At 44.0% G+C, this 19,652-nt stretch overlaps 2 protein-coding genes across 2 annotated transcripts in view; both read left to right on the forward strand.

Annotated features, from left to right (window-relative positions):
* LOC311112875 (uncharacterized protein) overlaps positions 1–4,733 on the forward strand; it is a 32,345-nt gene extending 27,612 nt beyond the window's left edge. The window contains exons 5-6 of the mRNA XM_084156014.1: positions 3,340–3,435; positions 3,590–4,733. Of these exons, the coding sequence (XP_084012140.1) occupies positions 3,340–3,435; positions 3,590–4,159 (666 nt within the window). The 3' untranslated portion in view covers positions 4,160–4,733. The remainder of the gene's footprint in view (positions 1–3,339; positions 3,436–3,589) is intronic.
* A 256-nt stretch (positions 4,734–4,989) lies between these two features.
* LOC311112906 (equilibrative nucleoside transporter 2-like) overlaps positions 4,990–19,652 on the forward strand; it is a 30,407-nt gene continuing 15,744 nt past the window's right edge. Inside the window, exon 1 of the mRNA XM_084156045.1 lies at positions 4,990–5,164. The gene's annotated coding sequence lies outside the window, so the exon portion shown is untranslated. The remainder of the gene's footprint in view (positions 5,165–19,652) is intronic.

A 19,652-nucleotide genomic window follows, 5' to 3' on the forward strand; every position in this document is an offset into this window, starting at 1 on the left:
ACTCAGTTGCTGAACAGGAAGGAAACCCCTCAGGGATTTCACCATGAGGCCAATGGTGACTTTAAAACCGTTTAATGGCTATGATAGGAGAAAACTGAGGATGGATCAACAACATTGTAGTTACTCCACAATACTAACCTAACTGACAGAGTGAAAAGAAGGAAGCCTGTACAGAATAAAAAATATTCCAAAACAAGCATCCTGTTTGCAACAAGGCACTAATATAAAAGTGGTCAGATGACGCAGATGCTAAGCTACAGGACTGTTTTGCTAGCACAGACTGGAACATGTTCCGGGATTCTTCAGATAGCATTGAGGAGTACACCACATCAGTCACTGGCTTCATCAATAAGTGCATTGATGATGTCGTCCCCACAGTGACCGTACGTACATACCCCAACCAGAAGCCATGGATTACAGGAAACATCCGCACTGAGCTAAAGGGTAGAGCTGCCGCTTTCAAGGAGCGGGACTCTAACCCGGACACTAATAAGAAATCCCACTATGCCCTCCGACAAACCATCAAACAGGCAAAGAGTCAATACAGGACTAAGATTGAATCGTACTACACCGGCTCTGACGCTCGTCGGATGTGGCAGGGCTTGAAAACTATTACAGACTACAAAGGGAAGCACAGCCACGAGCTTCCCAGTGACACAAGCCTACCAGACGAGCTAAACCACTTCTATGCTCGCTTTGAGTCAAGCAACACTGAAGCATGCATGAGAGCACCAGCTGTTCTGGATGACTATGTGATCACGCTCTCCGTAGCCGATGTGAGTAAGACTTTTAAGCAGGTCAACATTCACAAGGCCGCAGGGCCAGACGGATTACCAGGACGTGTACTCCGAGCATGTGCTGACCAACTGGCAAGTGTCTTCACTGACATTTTCAACATGTCCCTGACTGAGTCTGTAATACCAACATGTTTCAAGCAGACCACCATAGTCCCCGTGCCCAAGGACACTAAGATAACCTGCCTAAATGACTACCAACCCGTAGCACTGACGTCTGTAGCCATGAAGTGCTTTGAAAGGCTGGTCATGGCTCACATCAACACCATTATCCCAGAAACCCTAGACCCACTCCAATTTGCATACCGCTCCAACAGATCCACAAATGATGCAATCTCTATTGCACTCCACACTGCCCTTTCCCACCAGGACAAGAGGAACACCTACGTGAGAATGCTATTCATTGACTACAGCTCAGCATTCAACACCATAGTGCCCTCAAAGCTCATCACTAAGCTAAGGATCCTGGGACTAAACACCTCCCTCTGCAACTGGATCCTGGACTTCCTGACGGGCCGCCCCCAGGTGGTAAGGGTAGGTAACAACACATCTGCCACACTGATCCTCAACACGGGGGCCCCTCAGGGGTGCGTGCTCAGTCCCCTCCTGTACCCCCTGTTCACCCATGACTGCATGGCCAGGCACGACTCCAACACCATCATTAAGTTTGCCGACGACACAACTGTGGTAGGCCTGATCACCGACAACGATGAGACAGCCAATAGGGAGGAGGTCAGAGACCTGGCCGTGTGGTGCCAGGATAACAACCTCTCCCTCAACGTGACCAAGACAAAGGAGATGATTGTGGACTACAGGAAAAAAAAGAGGACTGAGCATGCCCCCATTCTCATCGACGGGGCTGTAGTGGAACAGGTTGAGAGCTTCAAGTTCCTTGGTGTCCACATCACCAACGAACTATCATGGTCCAAGCACACCGAGACAGTCGTGAAGAGGGCACGACAAAGCCTATTCCCCCTCAGGAGACTGAAAAGATTCGGCATGGGTCCTCAGATCCTCAAAAAATTATACAGCTGCACCATCGAGAGCATCCTGACTGGTTGCATCACCGCCTGGTATGGCAACTGCTTGGCCTCCGACCGCAAGGCACTACAGAGGGTAGTGTGTACGGCCCAGTACATCACTGGGGCCAAGCTTCCTGCCATCCAGGACCTCTATACCAGGCGGTGTCAGAGGAAGGCCCTCAAAATTGTCAAAGACTCCAGCCACCCTAGTCATAGACTGTTCTCTCTGCTACCGCACGGCAAGCGGTACCGGAGTGCCAAGTCTAGGTCCAAAAGACTTCTCAACAGCTTCTACCCCCAAGCCATAAGACTCCTGAACAGCTAATCATGGCTACCCGGACTATTTGCACTGCCCCCCCACCCCATCTTTTTACGCTGCTGCCACTCTGTTAATTATTTATGCATAGTCACTTTTACTCTACCCACATGTACATATTACTTCAACTACCTCAACTAGCCGGTGCCCCCGCACATTGACTCTGCACCGGTACCCCCCTGTATATATAGCCTCCCTACTGTTATTTTATTTTACTTCTGCTCTTTTTTTCTTAACACTTTTTTGTTGTTGTTTTATTTTACTTTTTTATTAAAAATAAATGCACTGTTGGTTAAGGGCTGTAAGTAAGCATTTCACTGTAATGTCTGCACCTGTTGTATTCGGCGCATGTGGCCAATAAAATTTGATTTGATTTGATTTAAAGTAATAATGTAAAAAATGTGGCAAAGCAATTAACCTTTTGTCCTAAATACGAAGTCTTATGTTTGGGGCAAATCCAATACAACACATTACTGAGTACCACTCTCCATATTTTCAAGCATAGTCGTGGCTGCATCATGTTGTGGGTATGCTTGTAATCTGTTAAGGACTGGGGAGTTTTTCAGGATAAAAAAGAAACGGAATGGAGCAAAAAATCCTAGCGGAAAACCTGGTTGTCTGCTTTCCACTAGACACTAGGAGATTAATTCACCTTTCAGCAGGACAATAACCTAAAACAAAAGGCCAAATATCTACACTGGAGTTGCTTACCAAGAAGACAGTGGCCGATTTACAGTTTTGCCTGAAATCTACTTGAAAATGTATGGCAAGACCTGGAAATGTTTTTCTAGCAATGATCAACATCCAATTTGACAGCTTGAATAATTTTATAAAGAATAAGGGGCAAATGTTGCACAATCCAGGTGTGGAAAGCTCTTAGAGACTTACCCAGAAAGACTCACAGTTGTAAATGCTGCCAAAGGTGCTTCTACAAAGTATTGACTCGGGTGTAAATTAGATGTTTCTGTATTTCTGTTTCAAAAAATGTGCGACAATTTCTAAAAACATGTTTTCACTTCATTATGTGGTATTGTGTGTAGAACGGTGAAAAAAAATAATATTTAATCCATTTTGAATTAAGGCTGTAACACAACAAAATGTGGAATATGTCAAGGGGTATGAATACATTCTGAAGGCACTGTATATTATTTTGACAACTGATAACTTTGATTATTTAATTCATTATCATTATTTGGACTTTTCACAGAAAAGGAAAAGGAGAATTGTACATTATGCGGATGATTGGATTGAAGAGGAGGACTGGATTAAAGACGAGGGCGTACCAGTGCAAACCAATGAAAGTGTAAGTGTTAGGCGAGTAACCATATTTCGTTTTGTGAAATGGATATGTTAAGTTCTCACTTAGTAGCACAACATTTACAGTCAAAACCAAAATAATACGTTATTTTACAATTGAAACCTTGTGTTACAAATCATTGTTCTCCATGTTTTTGCAGATTGATACTTCAGTCATCCCATTTATGGCGGACAGTGATTTGTCAGAGTATGGAGACGGACTATCCACATTTTGCAGCCAAGGGAATTACATGGATGCCATAACAGAGAGCTTGAGAGGCAGATTAGGGTCTGTTAGGGACAAACAAACCACACGATTGAAAACTGGATTGTTGGGGAATACGAATGCCAAGAAGAAACAGAGAATAATTGAACTAGGCTGGATGGACTTCAATGAAAAGGGGCAAGAGTACAAGCAAGTCAGGACAGTAAACGGTGGCGGTACAAGACACCTCTATGTTGACAAAAAGAAAACTGTTGAAGAAATCAAAGTAATGGCAGAGGAAATGTTTTTCCCAAATGGACTTTCAAAGAAAAACACACAACTGGAGGACTATCATAGAGAAATTAGGTGGAGGTACTCTCAAGTAAACAATTCAAGCACTGTGGAGGAACTTTATGAGGAAACCAAAGTGGGATGTCTCCGACTCTATCTTTTCACAAAGGCACACAATGTCAGAGATTTTGGGGTTGTAGTCAGTGCCTATACACAGAGTACGCGCTGCGCGTAGGGCCCCGCCGCGACCAACCTACAAATTATTTGATAGAATATTGAATTTGGTCTTTACTACTATAGCCCATAGAAACACATTGAATAACACATTCATAAATGGAAAAAAAGACAATAAATCAAAAAAATAAATCATAAGGTTTTAAAGTGTCTGTCCTATATCTATGAGATATAAGAAAACTCAGGAAATTTTTGTTTTTTGGACACATTTTAACCCCATTTTTTTGTTGGCACAACTACCTCCATACTTCCATTCATTTGTATGGATTACCTTCAGACGTGTCCCGTGACATTTGTAGGGGTCGTAGAGCAAAACGGAGAACACCATCGATTGGTCTGACAAACAGCCCTGTAGCTCTGCCACATTCCACCAAAGATATCTCTAGTTTAAACTGACCGATTTTGATGGGGATTTCATTATCACGTTAATTAGATTGCGTCAATAGACTCTCAACTGCCTAATTATTGAGTACACAATTACCATATATTTGGATTAATTAGATTATAGATGTATGTAAAATAATTGAGTGGAAATGTTTACTCTATGTATTAAAACTGTTACTTGTTTTGTTTGTACCAATGATCTCAAGTGTTATTTTTGGCTGTTGTGGAATTTTTTTATGATCCTTTCTTTAGTTAGGCAACCTCCTATGTGGGAAGTTGAACACAACAGTTCAATGCAGCCCTCCCATTCTCACCTCCTAATGACGAAAAAACTAGTTGGCTATGATCTACTCTACCAATTATGGGGAGGGGCATCCCAGCCATATGCTATGTTGTATTTGGTTCGATGTGAATCAGGGGAAAATAAAGGTTACGCTCTACGTAAGCGTGTTACTGCAGCGTAGTCGTGCGTAACTATTGGAGTGATACATTTAACAGTGTTACAATTTATAATTATGACCTTCATGTCATCGTTTTGGTATTCACAACGACATCAGCTTTGTTTACCGTCGCAACATAGTGAAAACATTGAGCTGACTACAGCATTTCTCGTCATTACAAGGTAAGTAGGCGCAATATGAGTCTTGCCTATTCCGCGGTTTCGGATACGGAAGGCGGGAATTAATTGTAAAATTGTTTCAGTTAATTGTTAGCAATTAATTGTTTGAGAGTATAATCGTGTGAATTGGCGTTCTTCATTGTCGGTCTCGCAGTTAGGTCATGCGACAGACAAAGGCGCTCTTAGCCTGGCAGCATGGTTTCTGTGATATATAAAGGGGCCCCTTTTTATAATGTTGTCTGGGACAACTGTCAAATGGGTTGTTTTGTGAAATTAGATTATTGGTACTTAACATGCTGAAGGAAAATATTAATCACGTTCCCCGACATCTTTAGGCTGAGCACAAGTTCTCAAATGTGGTCGTAATTCATATGCCAACGGAGGCAGGCATATGTATTACGAGTCTATGTCTAATCCTAAACTGTATTTTCAATTAACTAGATGTATTTAATTCTATTGAAATTGCATATCTGTTGAAGAATGGCGCGGACAGGTGCATTGCGGCATGCTCTCAACATTCAGCCAGTCAGCCTTTACAAAGGGAGTCTTTCACATCATGCGCCATGGCGAAGTACTTGGTCAGTCAGTAGCTATGGAAATCATCACGAAAGGACACGCATATTTGAGTATTCATAATGGAAATTGCTCTAGGCCACCATGCGACATGGCTGCTTTCTGGACACCACATGGCCAAGACTGACGCAGTCGAGAATTACTCATAATCCCTGATAGGTGATTCAGTGATAAACTGCGTGGCCTTTAGGCTATCTCTTCGGGCAGTTCTGGGTGATGATCAGACGGGTTTATTTTCAGGACTGGTGTCCGCCATATGATTTGGAACTGGACATTTGCAGCACTGAAAATCAACAGTTCTACTGAGAAGGACTCAAATAGGCTATATTTACATCTAGGTTTTAAAAATGTTTCCCTGTATAGCCTAAGTAAATAATAAAATGAGCTATTTGAGTAAATTGATTTGAAATATAATAATGGAAAGGATTTGAAAAAACCCCGCAATTTTATCATGTTAGATATGAAAACAATGACAGAATAGATGAAAGTCCTCTTTCTGCTTTTGTTATGACAGTAACAACTAGGCCAGTTGGTGCTCAGAGACACTGATACATTTGGTAGTAGAGCAGCTGCCTATCTGGCTTACTGGTGTGTATGATAACGTGTGTGTGAGATAGAGAGAAGAAAGAGCAAGAGAGTAATTTCACATTTACACAGTGCTGCCTGGGTAGGCAGGTAGCTTAGTGGTTAAGAGCATTGTGCCAGTAACCGAAAGGTCGCTGGTTCTAATCCCCGAGCCGACTAGGTAAAAAAATCTGTCGATGTGCCCTTGAGCGAGGCACTTAACCCTAATTGCTCCTGTAAGTCACTCTGGATAAGAGCGTCTGCTAAATGACTAAAATGTATGACACATCAATGGCTTGGGAAAACTGGTAAAGATCTCTTTGTAGTCCTGCTGTTCAAATGAGCCTATTTCCCCACAAAACTCAGTTTTAATCTGATGGACAGCTATTCTGTATGCAAGACGGCCTTCTTCAAATCTCCCCATTCGGAGTCATGGCATTAAATACCTCAAAGGAATGTGTCATTTATCCTGCTGTACCTAATAGGCTACTGTCTGTGTGGACTAGTCTGCTAGTGTGACTTCTAGTCTAGAGGCACAGCAAGGTGGTGAATTGGTGTCTGGGGCTAGTTTAGGGCAGTGACAGAGCGTTCCCAGAAACAGCCCAAGATCACCGCTACACACACATTACTTATTCAGGATACAAAGGGTGTCCTGTTCATGGGGATCCTGAGCGCTATGCTTCCCTCATCACATAGCAGCAGCACGTTTCCAAACCCACTCTGGTGGCTCTGGGCCCCGTTTCCCAAAAGCTTCTTAAAGGAAAACTCCACACAAAAACTATATTTTGGTATTTGTTTAATTAGTCCATTGTTGATATAGTCCCAAAATGTTTTGAATGTCAGCAATCAAGTTTTCAAGATATGTAACTTAATAAATACAGCTGGTATGATGCATTTTGCATCATACGATGCTAAATGCAGCATCATATGATGCAAAATGCATCATACCGGCTGTATTTCTGTATTTCTAAAGTTATGTATCTTGAAAACTTGATTTCTGACATGCAAAATATTTTGGGACTATATCAACAACATGGCAGCGGGAAGATGTTTAGGGTTGGGGAGGCTGTCGACGGGTGGGGGGGTACTGACGAAAAATGTTATCCGCTGTCGACAGGGACAGGGTTGCTATGAACATACAGAGAAGGAACTGTCAGATGCGCCATAATAGCCCGGTAAAGCCTGGTAAAGCCTGGTAAAGCCGCACTGGGAGCCAAATTTGAAATGAAACACACTGAATACATGGAGCCGGGTGGAGAAAATCGCCTTAAAACACAATTTCAATGTATTTTTAGAAGGGCTGTGGTCACCAATCAATTAATATAAAATAAATATACATCTCATGGTAGTGGGGAGTTATTTTATAGTTTTTTTCACAGGTCCATTATTTTCACATTCAGGCTACGTCTTATAGCAGCAACCCTATATTATTGGCAGCCCTGTTGTGAAGGGGAGTAATGGCAAAGCATACAGTCGTATGTCCCTAAATATTTTGATGTGCAACTTGAAGTTACAATTTAAGAGGACCAGTTTTCACGGCATCTAAACTGATTGGATCCCCCTCATCTGCTGAACGAACAAGCTATACAGCGCAAAGCCCACCACATGATCTCCAGCCCAGACCAACCACTACCACTGTTTTGATCTCCCATCAGGTCGGAGAAATCAGACAATTAAATGGCGCTTCAGGAGAAGTTTCATCCCAGGGGCTATCACTATTATGAACAACTCCCCATATGGGCAGGTGTGGGGTGGGATGGGAGGGTAGGAAAGGTATTTGCCTGCTGTTCCTATTGTTTGTTTCCTGCTGTGTTTTCAATATGTTTTGTTTAGGCCTATGTGATGTGTGAGAAGTGCTAAGATTTCCTCATGTAGGACAAACCTAAATCTAAATTGTTTGAACTTTTCCATCATATGATTCAAATACATTGATATAGTTTTATTCAATCAATGAATCAAAGTTTAATGCTAGTATTATTTTGTCCTTCATGGCATGAGGAGTGATGGCTCATAAACTGAATAGAACTTATACGATAAGCTTGATTGGCTTTTTTCTCTCGTTGAAACGTTTCACACCTTTCCAATCCAGACCCAAACACACATTTGTGTTATATACACATGGGGACTTCATTAACATAATGTGGGATGTGATGGATTATGGTCTTCTCTATTCGCAACAGAACATTGTAAAGGAATAACGTTAGGAAACATGAATCTCAACCTACAGCGGTCAAATGATTTGGCATAAATTGAAGCAAGCACCAACAGCTTGATAAAAAGTGTAAAACACACGTGAAAGCTTCATTACAATATTAGTGGGAATATGTCCATAAAAACAAGAGAATGGAATATAATTGTATAAATTAGAAAAAAGATTAGAGATGCAGCCAGATCTCTATTTCTAAAATAATAATGGACAGCGCCCAGTGCTGAAAGTTGAGTAGGCACATTTACTAACGAGGGCTTTGTTGGAACGCTAAGAAATAAGAGGTAGGCTTACCTGTTTGACAGACGCAATTATGTTTATCCATATATTTGTCGGTATAGCTATTTCCTCCAATACGGTCACCATGCACTCCTTAAATAGGCCACCTACCTCCTTTCTGCGTCGGACTCAGGTCTCATGTCTGGGGTGGAAAATTAACTTCTGAAAGTACCATGCTTAGATTCATAATGACATCTCAGAATGAATTTCTTGCAAACAGTGAGAGTTTCATTGTAAACAAGACACACTGGTTTGGTATTGGAGAAATGTGTTAAGATCAATATACAATTGAAGTCCACACATTTCTTGTTAACAAACTATAGTTTTGGCAAGTCGGTTATGACATTTACTTTGTGCATGACACAAGTAATTTTTCCAACAATTGTTTACAGACAGATTATTTCACTTATATCACAATATCTTCACTGTATCACAATTCCAGTGAGTCAGAAGTTTACATACACTATGTTGACGGTGCCTTTAAACAGGTTGGAAAATTCCGGAAAATTATGTCATGGCTTTAGAAGCTTCTGATAGGCTAATTGACATCATTTGAGTAAATTGGAGGTGTACCTGTGGATGTATTTCAAGGCCTACCTTCAAACTCAGTGCCTCTTTGCTTGACATCATGGGAAAATCAAAATAAATCAGCCAAGACCTCAGAAAAGAATTGTAGACCTCCACAAGTCTGGTTCATCCTTGGGAGCAATTTCCAAACGCCTGAAGGTACCATGTTCATCTGTACAAACAATAGTACGCAAGTATAAACACCATGGGACCACGCAGCTGTCATACTGCTCAGTAAGGAGACGCGTTCTGTCTCCTAGAGATGAACGTACTTTGGTGCGAAAAGTGCAAATCAATCCCAGAACAACAGCAAAGGACCTTGTGTAGATGCTGGAGGAAACAGGTACAAACGTATCTATATCCACAGTAAATCGAGTCCTATATCAACATAACCTGAAAGGCCGCTCAGCAAGGTAGAAGCCACTGCTCCAAAACCGCCATAAAAAAGGCAGACTATGGTTTGCAACTGCACATGGGGACAAAGATCGTACTTTTTGGAGAAATGTCCTCTGGTCTGATGAAACAAATATAGAACTGTTTGGCCATAATGACCATCGTTATATTTGGAGGAAAAAGGGGGTACTTGCAAGCCGAAGAACACTATCCCAACCATGAAGCACGGGGGTGGCAGCATCATGCTGTGGTGGAGCTTTGCTGCAGGAGGGACTGGTGCACTTCACAAAATAGATGGCATCATGAGGAAGGAAAATTATGTGGATATATTGAAGCAACATCTCAAGACATCAGTCAGGAAGTTAAAGCTTGGTCGCAAATGGGTTCAACTTATTGTGGGAAGCTTTTGTAACCCAAAACGTTACACCCAAGTTAAACAATTTAAAGGCAATGCTACCAAATACTAATTGAGTGTATGTAAACTTCTGACCCACTGGGAATGTGATGAAATAAATAAAATCTGAAATAAATCATGCTCTCTATTATTATTCTGACATTTCACATTCTTAAAATAAAGTGGTGATCCTAAGTGACCTAAGACAGGGAAGTTTTACTAGGATTAAATGTCAGGAATTGTGAAAAACTGCGTTTAAATGTATTTGGCTAAGGTGTATGTAAACTTCCGACTTCAACTGTAGGTAATCTATTAAGAGACATTGGTGATTTTACCGCTGTAATCAGATCTAAATTATTATGTTATTGTCATTGAATTGATTATCCCTCTAACCACGTGTTAAATGTGTAGTTTAGGGTTATGAATTGGGCAGCGAGGCTATTTGCTAATAGGCTAATTATGTTCTGGCCTGCCGACTAGCTACAAGCTCAGGAACAAATTGGCTGAAGGCCAAACCTATTTGCCTACCCTCCTTGTATATTTAAGCAATTATGCCCGAGGAGGTGTGGTATTAGGCCGATGTACCACGGCTAAGGGCTGTTCTTGGGCACGACGCAACGCAGAGTGCCTGGACACAGCCCTTAGCCGTGGTATATTGGCGATCTATCACAAACCACAGAGGTGCCTTATTGCTATTATAAACTGGTTGCCAACATAATTAGAAGAGTAAAAAGAACTGTTTTGTCATACCTGTGGTATATGGTCTGACACGGCTGTCAGCTGATCAGCATTCAGGGCTCAAACCACCCAGTTTATAATGTAAATTCAATCACCCCCTTCATTATCATCATCATCATCATCATCATCATTCAGATAATTTAAAAATGTGTGGATACAGTGCTAAACTTGAAGAACTCTTGGTTCTCTTGGTTAAGTGGAATTATATTGTTGCTCGCCAGTTTTGCTCTGAAGAAGAAACAACGATACAATGTAGCCTAACATCGCTTGCAAACTGCAAAGATGTGAGATTTTGTTTCACTATAGAAGCACTCGTCATCTTACATTTTTATTCCAGGTTGCATCAAAGTATTTAAGGGCGACGTGGGCGAGGATATTGGAAATTTCATCAAAGCCTATTGGATAACTTGTTTTTAACTAGGACAGAGGAATTTATAACTGAATTTTTCCGACATAACGTAGCAAATCCCCTTATTGTATGGGACACTTTTAAATGTGCCTTTAGAGGCCATGCAATTCAGTACTCATCTCCAAAACAAAATCAATTTAGGTCAAAAGAGTCCATACTAACAAAGGAAATAGGTCTAACAGAACAGATAGAAAGCAATAAAAACTGTAACATAGAGGCTCTGAATAAATTAGAGGAAAAATTAATGGAGAAACTCATTCAAGAAATATCAAGTGTAATATATTAATAAAGCAAACTGGATGGAATATGGGGAAAATGCACCAAATTATTTTTTAAATCTTCAACATAGAAATGCTACCAAAAATAATTTACTGAAACTGGTTACAAATGACGGAGTCACCCATGATTCACCAAATTATATTTTGAAGGAAGAAGCAAAGTACTTTAAGCATATGTTTTCGTTTCAGTCACCTCCATCTCCTCTAACTGAAGCTAATTGTAGGGATTTTGTTTCCATTGATAATGTAAAATTAACAGCCCTACAGAAAGACTCATGTGAAGGTGAAATTACAGAGGAGGAACTTTTGGATGCAATTAAAGACCGTGAAAACTCCAGGGTTGGATGGAATACCAGTCGAGGTATACCGAACCTTTTTTGATATACTCGGAGGACCGTTATTAGCATGTTTTAACCACTCCTATGTAAATTGTAGATTATCAGACACTCAAGAAGAAGGTCTGATTTCATTATTACTGAAACAGGATACAAGTGGGAAATATAAAGATCCAGTCCATTTTAAAAAATGGAGGCCCCTTACACTTCAGTGTTGTGATGCAAAATGTATAGCACATAGAATTAAAAAGGTATTGTCATACATTATTCATTCTAATCAGACAGGTTTTTTACATGGACGATACATTGGAGATAATATAAGGCAAGTACTGGAAACAATAGAACACTGAAGAATCTGGGAATTCAGGCCTGCTATTCATAGCACACTTTGAAAAGGCATTTGATAAAGTACGACTGGAGTTTATATATAAATGCCTTGAGCATTTCAATTTTGGAGAATCTCTTTATAAAATGGGTTAAAATCATGTATAGTAACCCTAGGTGTAAAATAGTAAATAATGGGTACAGTGAGGGGAAAAAAGTATTTGATCCCCTGCTGATTTTGTATGTTTGCCCACTGACAAAGAAATTATCAGTCTATAATTTTAATGGTAGGTTTATTTGAACAGTGAGAGACAGAATAACAACAAACAAATCCAGAAAAACGCATGTCATAAATGTTATAAATTGATTTGCATTTTAATGAGGGAAATAAGTATTTGACCCCCTCTCAATCAGAAAGATTTCTGGCTCCCAGGTGTCTTTTATACAGGTAACGAGCTGAGATTAGGAGCCCACTCTTAAAGGGAGTGCTCCTAATCTCAGCTTGTTACCTGTATAAAAGACACCTGTCCACAGAAGCAATCAATCAATCAGATTCCAAACTCTCCACCATGGCCAAGACCAAAGAGCACTCCAAGGATGTCAGGGACAAGATTGTAGACCTACACAAGGCTGGAATGGGCTACAAGACCATCGCCAAGCAGCTTGGTTAGAAGGTGACAACAGTTGATGCGATTATTCGCAAATGGAAGAAACACAAAAGAACTGTCAATCTCCCTTGGCCTGGGGCTCCATGCAAGATCTCACCTCGTGGAGTTGCAATGATCATGAGAACGTGAGGAATCAGCCCAGAACTACACGGGAGGATCTTGTCAATGATCTCAAGGCAGCTGGGACCATAGTCACCAAGAAAACAATTGGTAACACACTACGCCGTGAAGGACTGAAATCCTGCAGCGCCCGCAAGGTCCCCCTGCTCAAGAAAGCACATATACATGCCCGTCTGAAGTTTGCCAATTTAATATCTGAATGATTCAGAGGAGAACTGGGTGAAAGTGTTGTGGTCAGATGAGACCAAAATCGAGCTCTTTGGCATCAACTCAACTCGCCGTGTTTGGAGGAGGAGGAATGCTGCCTATGACCCCAAGAACACCATCCCCACCGTCAAACATGGAGGTGGAAACATTATGCTTTGGGGGTGTTTTTCTGCTAAGGGGATAGGACAACTTCACCGCATCAAAGGGACGATGGACGGGGCCATGTACCGTCAAATCTTGGGTGAGAACCTCCTTCCCTCAGCCAGGGCATTGAAAATGGGTCGTGGATGGGTATTCCAGCATGACAATGACCCAAAACACACGGCCAAGGCAACAAAGGAGTGGCTCAAGAAGAAGCACATTAAGGTCCTGGAGTGGCCTAGCCAGTCTCCAGACCTTAAACCCATAGAAAATCTGTGGAGGGAGCTGAAGGTTCGAGTTGCCAAACGTCAGCCTCAAAACCTTAATGACTTGGAGAAGATCTGGAGTGGGACAAAAGAGGAGTGGGACAAAATCCCTCCTGAGATGTGTGCAATCCTGGTGGCCAACTACAAGAAACGGCTGACCTCTGTGATTGCCAACAAGGGTTTTGCCACCAAGTACTAAGTCATGTTTTGCAGAGGGGTCAAATACTTATTTCCCTCATTAAAATGCAAATCAATTTATAACATTTTTGACAAGCGTTTTTCTGGATTTTGTTGTTGTTATTCTGACTCTCACTGTTCAAATAAACCTACCATTAAACTAATAGACTGATCATGTATTTGTCAGTGGGCAAACGTACAAAATCAGCAGGGGATCAAATACTTTTTTCCCTCACTGTATTTCTCAGAAAGTTTTAAACTGTTAAGAGGAGTAAAACAAGGTTGTCCACTATCGGCATATCTATTTATTATGGCCATCGAAATGTGAGCTATTAAAATCAGATCCAACAATAATATCAAGGGATTAGAAATCTAGGGCTTAAAAACAAAGGTGTCATTGTACGCTGATGATTCATGTTTTCTTTTAAATCCACAACTTGAAAATTAAAGTGGAAAACCACACTACAGGCTGATCCATCTTTGATGTAATGTCCTTAAAACAAGTCAAAATGAGGCTCAGTAGTGTGTGTGGCCTCCACGTGCCTGTATGACCTCCCTACAACGCCTGGGCATGCTCCTGATGAGGTGGCGGATGGTCTCCTGAGGGATCTCCTCCCAGACCTGGACTAAAGCATCCGCCAACTCCTGGACAGTCTGTGGTGCAACGTGGCGTTGGTGGATGGAGCGAGACATGATGTCCCAGATGTGCTCAATTGGATTCAGGTCTGGGGAACGGGCGGGCCAGTCCATAGCATCAATGCCTTCCTCTTGCAGGAACTGCTGACACACTCCAGCCACATGAGGTCTAGCATTGTCTTACATTAGGAGGAACCCAGGGCCAACCGCACCAGCATATGGTCTCACAAGGGGTCTGAGGATCTCATCTCGGTACCTAATGGCAGTCAGGCTACCTCTGGCGAGCACATGGAGGGCTGTGCGGCCCCCCAAAGAAATGCCACCCCATACCATGACTGACCCACCGCCAAACCGGTCATGCTGGAGGATGTTGCAGGCAGCAGAACGTTCTCCACGCGTCTCCAGACTCTGTCACGTCTGTCACATGTGCTCAGTGTGAACCTGCTTTCATCTGTGAAGAGCACAGGGCGCCAGTGGCGAATTTGCCAATCTTGGTGTTCTCTGGCAAATGCCAAACGTCCTGCACGGTGTTCGGCCGTAAGCACAACCCCCACCTGTGGACGTCGGGCCCTCATACCACCCTCATGGAGTCTGTTTCTGACCGTTTGAGCAGACACATGCACATTTGTGGCCTGCTGGAGGTCATTTTGCAGGGCTCTGGCAGTGCTCCTCCTGCTCCTCCTTGCACAAAGGCGGAGGTAGCGGTCCTGCTGTTAGGTTGTTGCCCTCCTACGGCCTCCTCCACGCCTCCTGATGTACTGGCCTGTCTCCTGGTAGCGCCTCCATGCTCTGGACACTACGCTGACAGACACAGCAAACCTTCTTGCCACAGCTCGCATTGATGTGCCATCCTGGATGAGCTGCACTACCTGAGCCACTTGTGTGGGTTGTAGACTCAGTCTCATGCTACCACTAGAGTGAAAGCACCGCCAGCATTCAAAAGTGACCAAAACATCAGCCAGGAAGCATAGGAACTGAGAAGTGTTCTGTGGTCACCACCTGCAGAACCACTTCTTTATTGGGGGTGTCTTGCTAATTGCCTATAATTTCCACCTGTTGTCTATTCCATTTGCACAACAGCATGTGAAATTTATTGTCAATCAGTGTTGCTTCCTAAGTTGACAGTTTGATTTCACAGAAGTGTGATTGACTTGGAGTTACATTGTGTTGTTTAAGTGTTCCCTTTAATTTTTTTGAGCAGTGTATTTATAACAAACATTTTAGGGTCAGCTTGGCTACATAGCTAGCTACACATCCATAGGTATACAGGTATTTTTTTATCTCCACTGCACAATAAGCAAGAAAATAGTTAGCTAGCTACTTTACTTCAGCTGCATTGCATAGCAAATATCAGCAAGGCAAGATTACAAAATTGTACATTCAATTTGCAGTAAATGCTTTAGCTAGCTAGATTATTTACATCCACTGTTTCACAAGATGACATCCTGGTTTGCTGGTTGTTTCAGGAGTCCCTAAATCATGAAACAACCAGAATTACAATTTCATACTCATGTCACAACACCAATAAAGCTAGCCAGCTAGCTGGCTAATGTTAGTTAATCTGCTAGCTTGCTAAATAGTGATTTTCGTAAATTATCTTAATGACAAAAAAATATGCATAATCGTTTGTCTCTACGTTAATAATATATTCCTCTCAACTGTAAATGTTTTGCATTATTCGTTATGACGTTATAATTACTTACATTTGCTTCCATCCTAATATTTTTGTCAGCCATCTTTGCTGAAGAAAGTCTCCAGCCTTGGGTCGCATAGCATCAGATTCGTCATGGGAACCACTCAATATGATTGGTCATCGCCCATTGGTCGCCGCTGGTTATTTGCATAAAGTTGGGAAAAGTTTTACTTTTTCACCGCCTCCCAAAGGTCCCCGCTCTCTCCGCTTCTCACCGCTATCCTTCCTTTGAAAATGAATGGGAAGCGGTGTTTCACCGCGCGGCACCACGTGATAGTGTACATGGGGCATTACGTTCTGCTGCAGTGTTCGCGGTAAAATATTACGCGTTGCGGTGGTGCTTCGAGACCTTCACTAGCGACTGTATATAATGCTTCAGTGACTTTCATGCATTGATGAGAAATTCAAAGGATATAGTGTATGAATCAGATATCTTACCAATAGAAAGCTCGGCATTTAACTCAGCCTAAGTGTGAACATGCTGGCAAGTGGTAGGTTCTTGGTGAAAGCATGCCTCCTGGCAGAAATGTTGCTCTCTGTGAAATGAAATGTAACAAAGCAAAGAGTGTAAGGGTTGTTCGCATGAGTGCCTTGCTTGTTCTCACCCACTCACATTCTGAATTGAAATATCACTCTCCAACTTTCACTCTTTATTAATATTCTCCTGGAAGGCCACAAACGTTTGTGTATGTGTTAGAGCTGGGCAATATGGACAAAAATCCCTATCGTGATAAATTGCCTGAATTGATGCGATAACGATAAATAGAATGATAAGTTTATAACAATAATGTGCTCCACATTTGTTAAATTATCATTTAAACTACTACTACTAGTGTGATGGTTGTATGGGTGTAGCGGGTGATTTGGATGGAGTCAGGGGCAGGAGGCATAAATCACAGAATAATGGTTTATTTGGCCAATACAGCGGTTCGCAGCAATGCGTAAAACAACTGCAGTGTGACTTAACGAGTGGCGCAGTGGTCTAACGCACTGCATCGCAGTGCTAGCTGTGCCACTAGAGATCCTGGTTCGAATCCAGGCTCTGTCGTAGCCGGCCGCGACTGGGAGACCCATGGGGCGGCACACAATTGGCCCAGTGTCGTCCAGGGTAGGGGAGGGAATGGCCGGCAGGGATGTAGCTCAGTTGGTAGAGCATGGCATTTGCAACGCCAGGGTTGTGGGTTCGATTCCAGTATAGAAAATAAAAATGTATGCACTCACTAACTGTAAGTCGCTCTGGATAAGAGCGTCTGCTAAATGATGTAAATGTAAATGTAAATGTAAACTTAACGGCGCACTGGGAAAAACTAAACACACGGGTGAATATCCCGCGATCAAGTACATAATGCTCCACCGAGCTATCGACACCTCCACATGGAAACAATCACACACAAAGACATGGGGGGCAGAGGGAATACTTATACAGGGACTGATGAGGGGATATGAACCAGGTATGTAAAAAAACAAGACAAAACAAATGGAAAGATGAGAAGAGGAGCAGCAGTGGCTAGAAGGCCGGTGACGACGAACGCCGAAGCCTGCCCGAACAAGGAGAGGAGGCAGCTTCGGAGGAAGTCGTGACAATACCCCCCCCACCCCCCCCCCCCCCCCCCTTGATGCGCAGCTCCAGCAGCACGCCAACACCAACCTCGGGGACGGCCAGGAGGACGCGGAGCAAGGCGATCCGGATGGCGACGGTGGAAATCCCGCAACAGGGAGGGATCGAGGACATCCTTCACCGGGACCCAGCACTGCTCCGCCGGACCGTACCCCTCCCAATCCATTATTTACTGAAGGCCCCCCACCTGATGCCTCAATTCCAGGATGGAATGGACGGAGTACGCCGGGGCCCCCTCAATGGACCTCCCGCACCTCAGACTCCTGGAGTGGACCAGCCACCACCGGCCTGAGGAGAGATACGTGAAACGTGGGGTTAATACGGTAATCAGGAGGGAGCAGCAACCTATACATAACCTCGTTAACTCTCCTCAGGACTTTGAACGGCCCCACAAACCGCAGGCTCAGCTTCCGGCAGGGCAGTCGGAGGGGCAGGTTCCGGGTCAAGAGCCAGACCCGATCACCCGGTACAAAGACCGGGACCTCACTGCGGTGGCGGTCAGCGTTGGCTTTCTGGCGACGCAAGGTGCGCTGAAGTCTCCTCCGCACGCCGAAACCAGTCGTCCACCGCAGGAGCTTCGGTCTGGCACTGATGCCACGGTGCCAGGACCGGCTGATACCCTAAAACACATTGAAATGGTGACAGGTTAGTGAAGGAGTGGCAGAGAGAGTTCTGGGCATATTCGGCCCATGGCAAGAACACCGACCACTCCCCCGGCCGGTCCTGGCAGTAGGACCGCAGGAACCTACCCACATCCTGATTCACCCGTTCCACCTGCCCATTAGATTCGGGGTGAAACGCAGAGGTCAGGCTGACCGAGACCCCCAGATGTTCCATGAACGCCTTCCAGACCCTAGACGTAAACTGGGGACCCCGGTCAGACACGTGAGGAAACAGGGCTTCCGCAGTTTTCAGGGCCGTGGGGAGACCGAGCAGAGGAAGGAGGCGGCAGGCTTTAGAGAAGCGGTCCACAACAACCAGGATGGTGGTGTTACCCTGAGAGAGGGGAAGATCAGTTAGAAAGTCAATGGATAAGTGGGACCATGGCCGTTGTGGAACTGGTAAGGGATGTAACTTACCCGCTGGAAGGTGCCTAGGTGCCTTACTCTGGGCGCACACCGAGCAGGAGGAGACATACTCCCTCACGTCCTTAGCCAAGGTAGGCCACCAGGACTTCCCGGTCAGGCAGCGCACTGTACGGCCGATGCCTTGGTGACCAGAGGAGGGAGACGTGTGTGTCCCAATAGATAAGACGATCACGGACACAAGATGGCACGTACCGCAGCCCAGCTGGGCATAACGCCCGCTCTATGTCCGCGTCCACCGCCCACACCACTGGCGCCACAATGCAGGAGGCCGGGGGTATGGGGGTGTTGTCAATGGGCCTCTGTCACGGCTGTGTCGTACAGCCGTGACAGTGCGTCTGCCTTCACGTTCTTAGTGCCTGGTATATAGGACAGCGTGAAATCAAACCGGGTGAAGAACAAGGCCCGCCTGGCGAGGGTTCAGCCTCCTTGCTTCCCGGATGTACTCCAGGTTACGTGGTCAGTCCAGATGAGAAAAGGGTGTTTCGCCCCCTCGAGCCAGTGCCTCCACGCTGTCAGGGCTCTGATAACAGCCAACAGCTCCCGATCACCAACGTCATAGTTCTGCTCCACCGGGCTGAGCTTCTTAGAGAAGAAGGCACAGGGGCGGAGCTTGGGTGGCGTGCCAGAGAGTTGGGATAGGACAGCGCCTACCCCTACCTCGGAACCATCCACCTCCACTACGAACGACAATGATGGATCGGGATGGTCCAGCACCGGGGCTGATGTGAACAGAGCTCTCAGGTTACTGAAAGCCCTGTCAGCCTCAGCAGACCAGTGGAGCCGGGACGGCCCACCCTTCAACAGAGAGGTGATGGGA

This window comes from Coregonus lavaretus (genome assembly GCF_964263955.1).
Source record: "Coregonus lavaretus genome assembly, chromosome: 39".
Classification (NCBI taxonomy): domain Eukaryota; kingdom Metazoa; phylum Chordata; class Actinopteri; order Salmoniformes; family Salmonidae; genus Coregonus; species Coregonus lavaretus.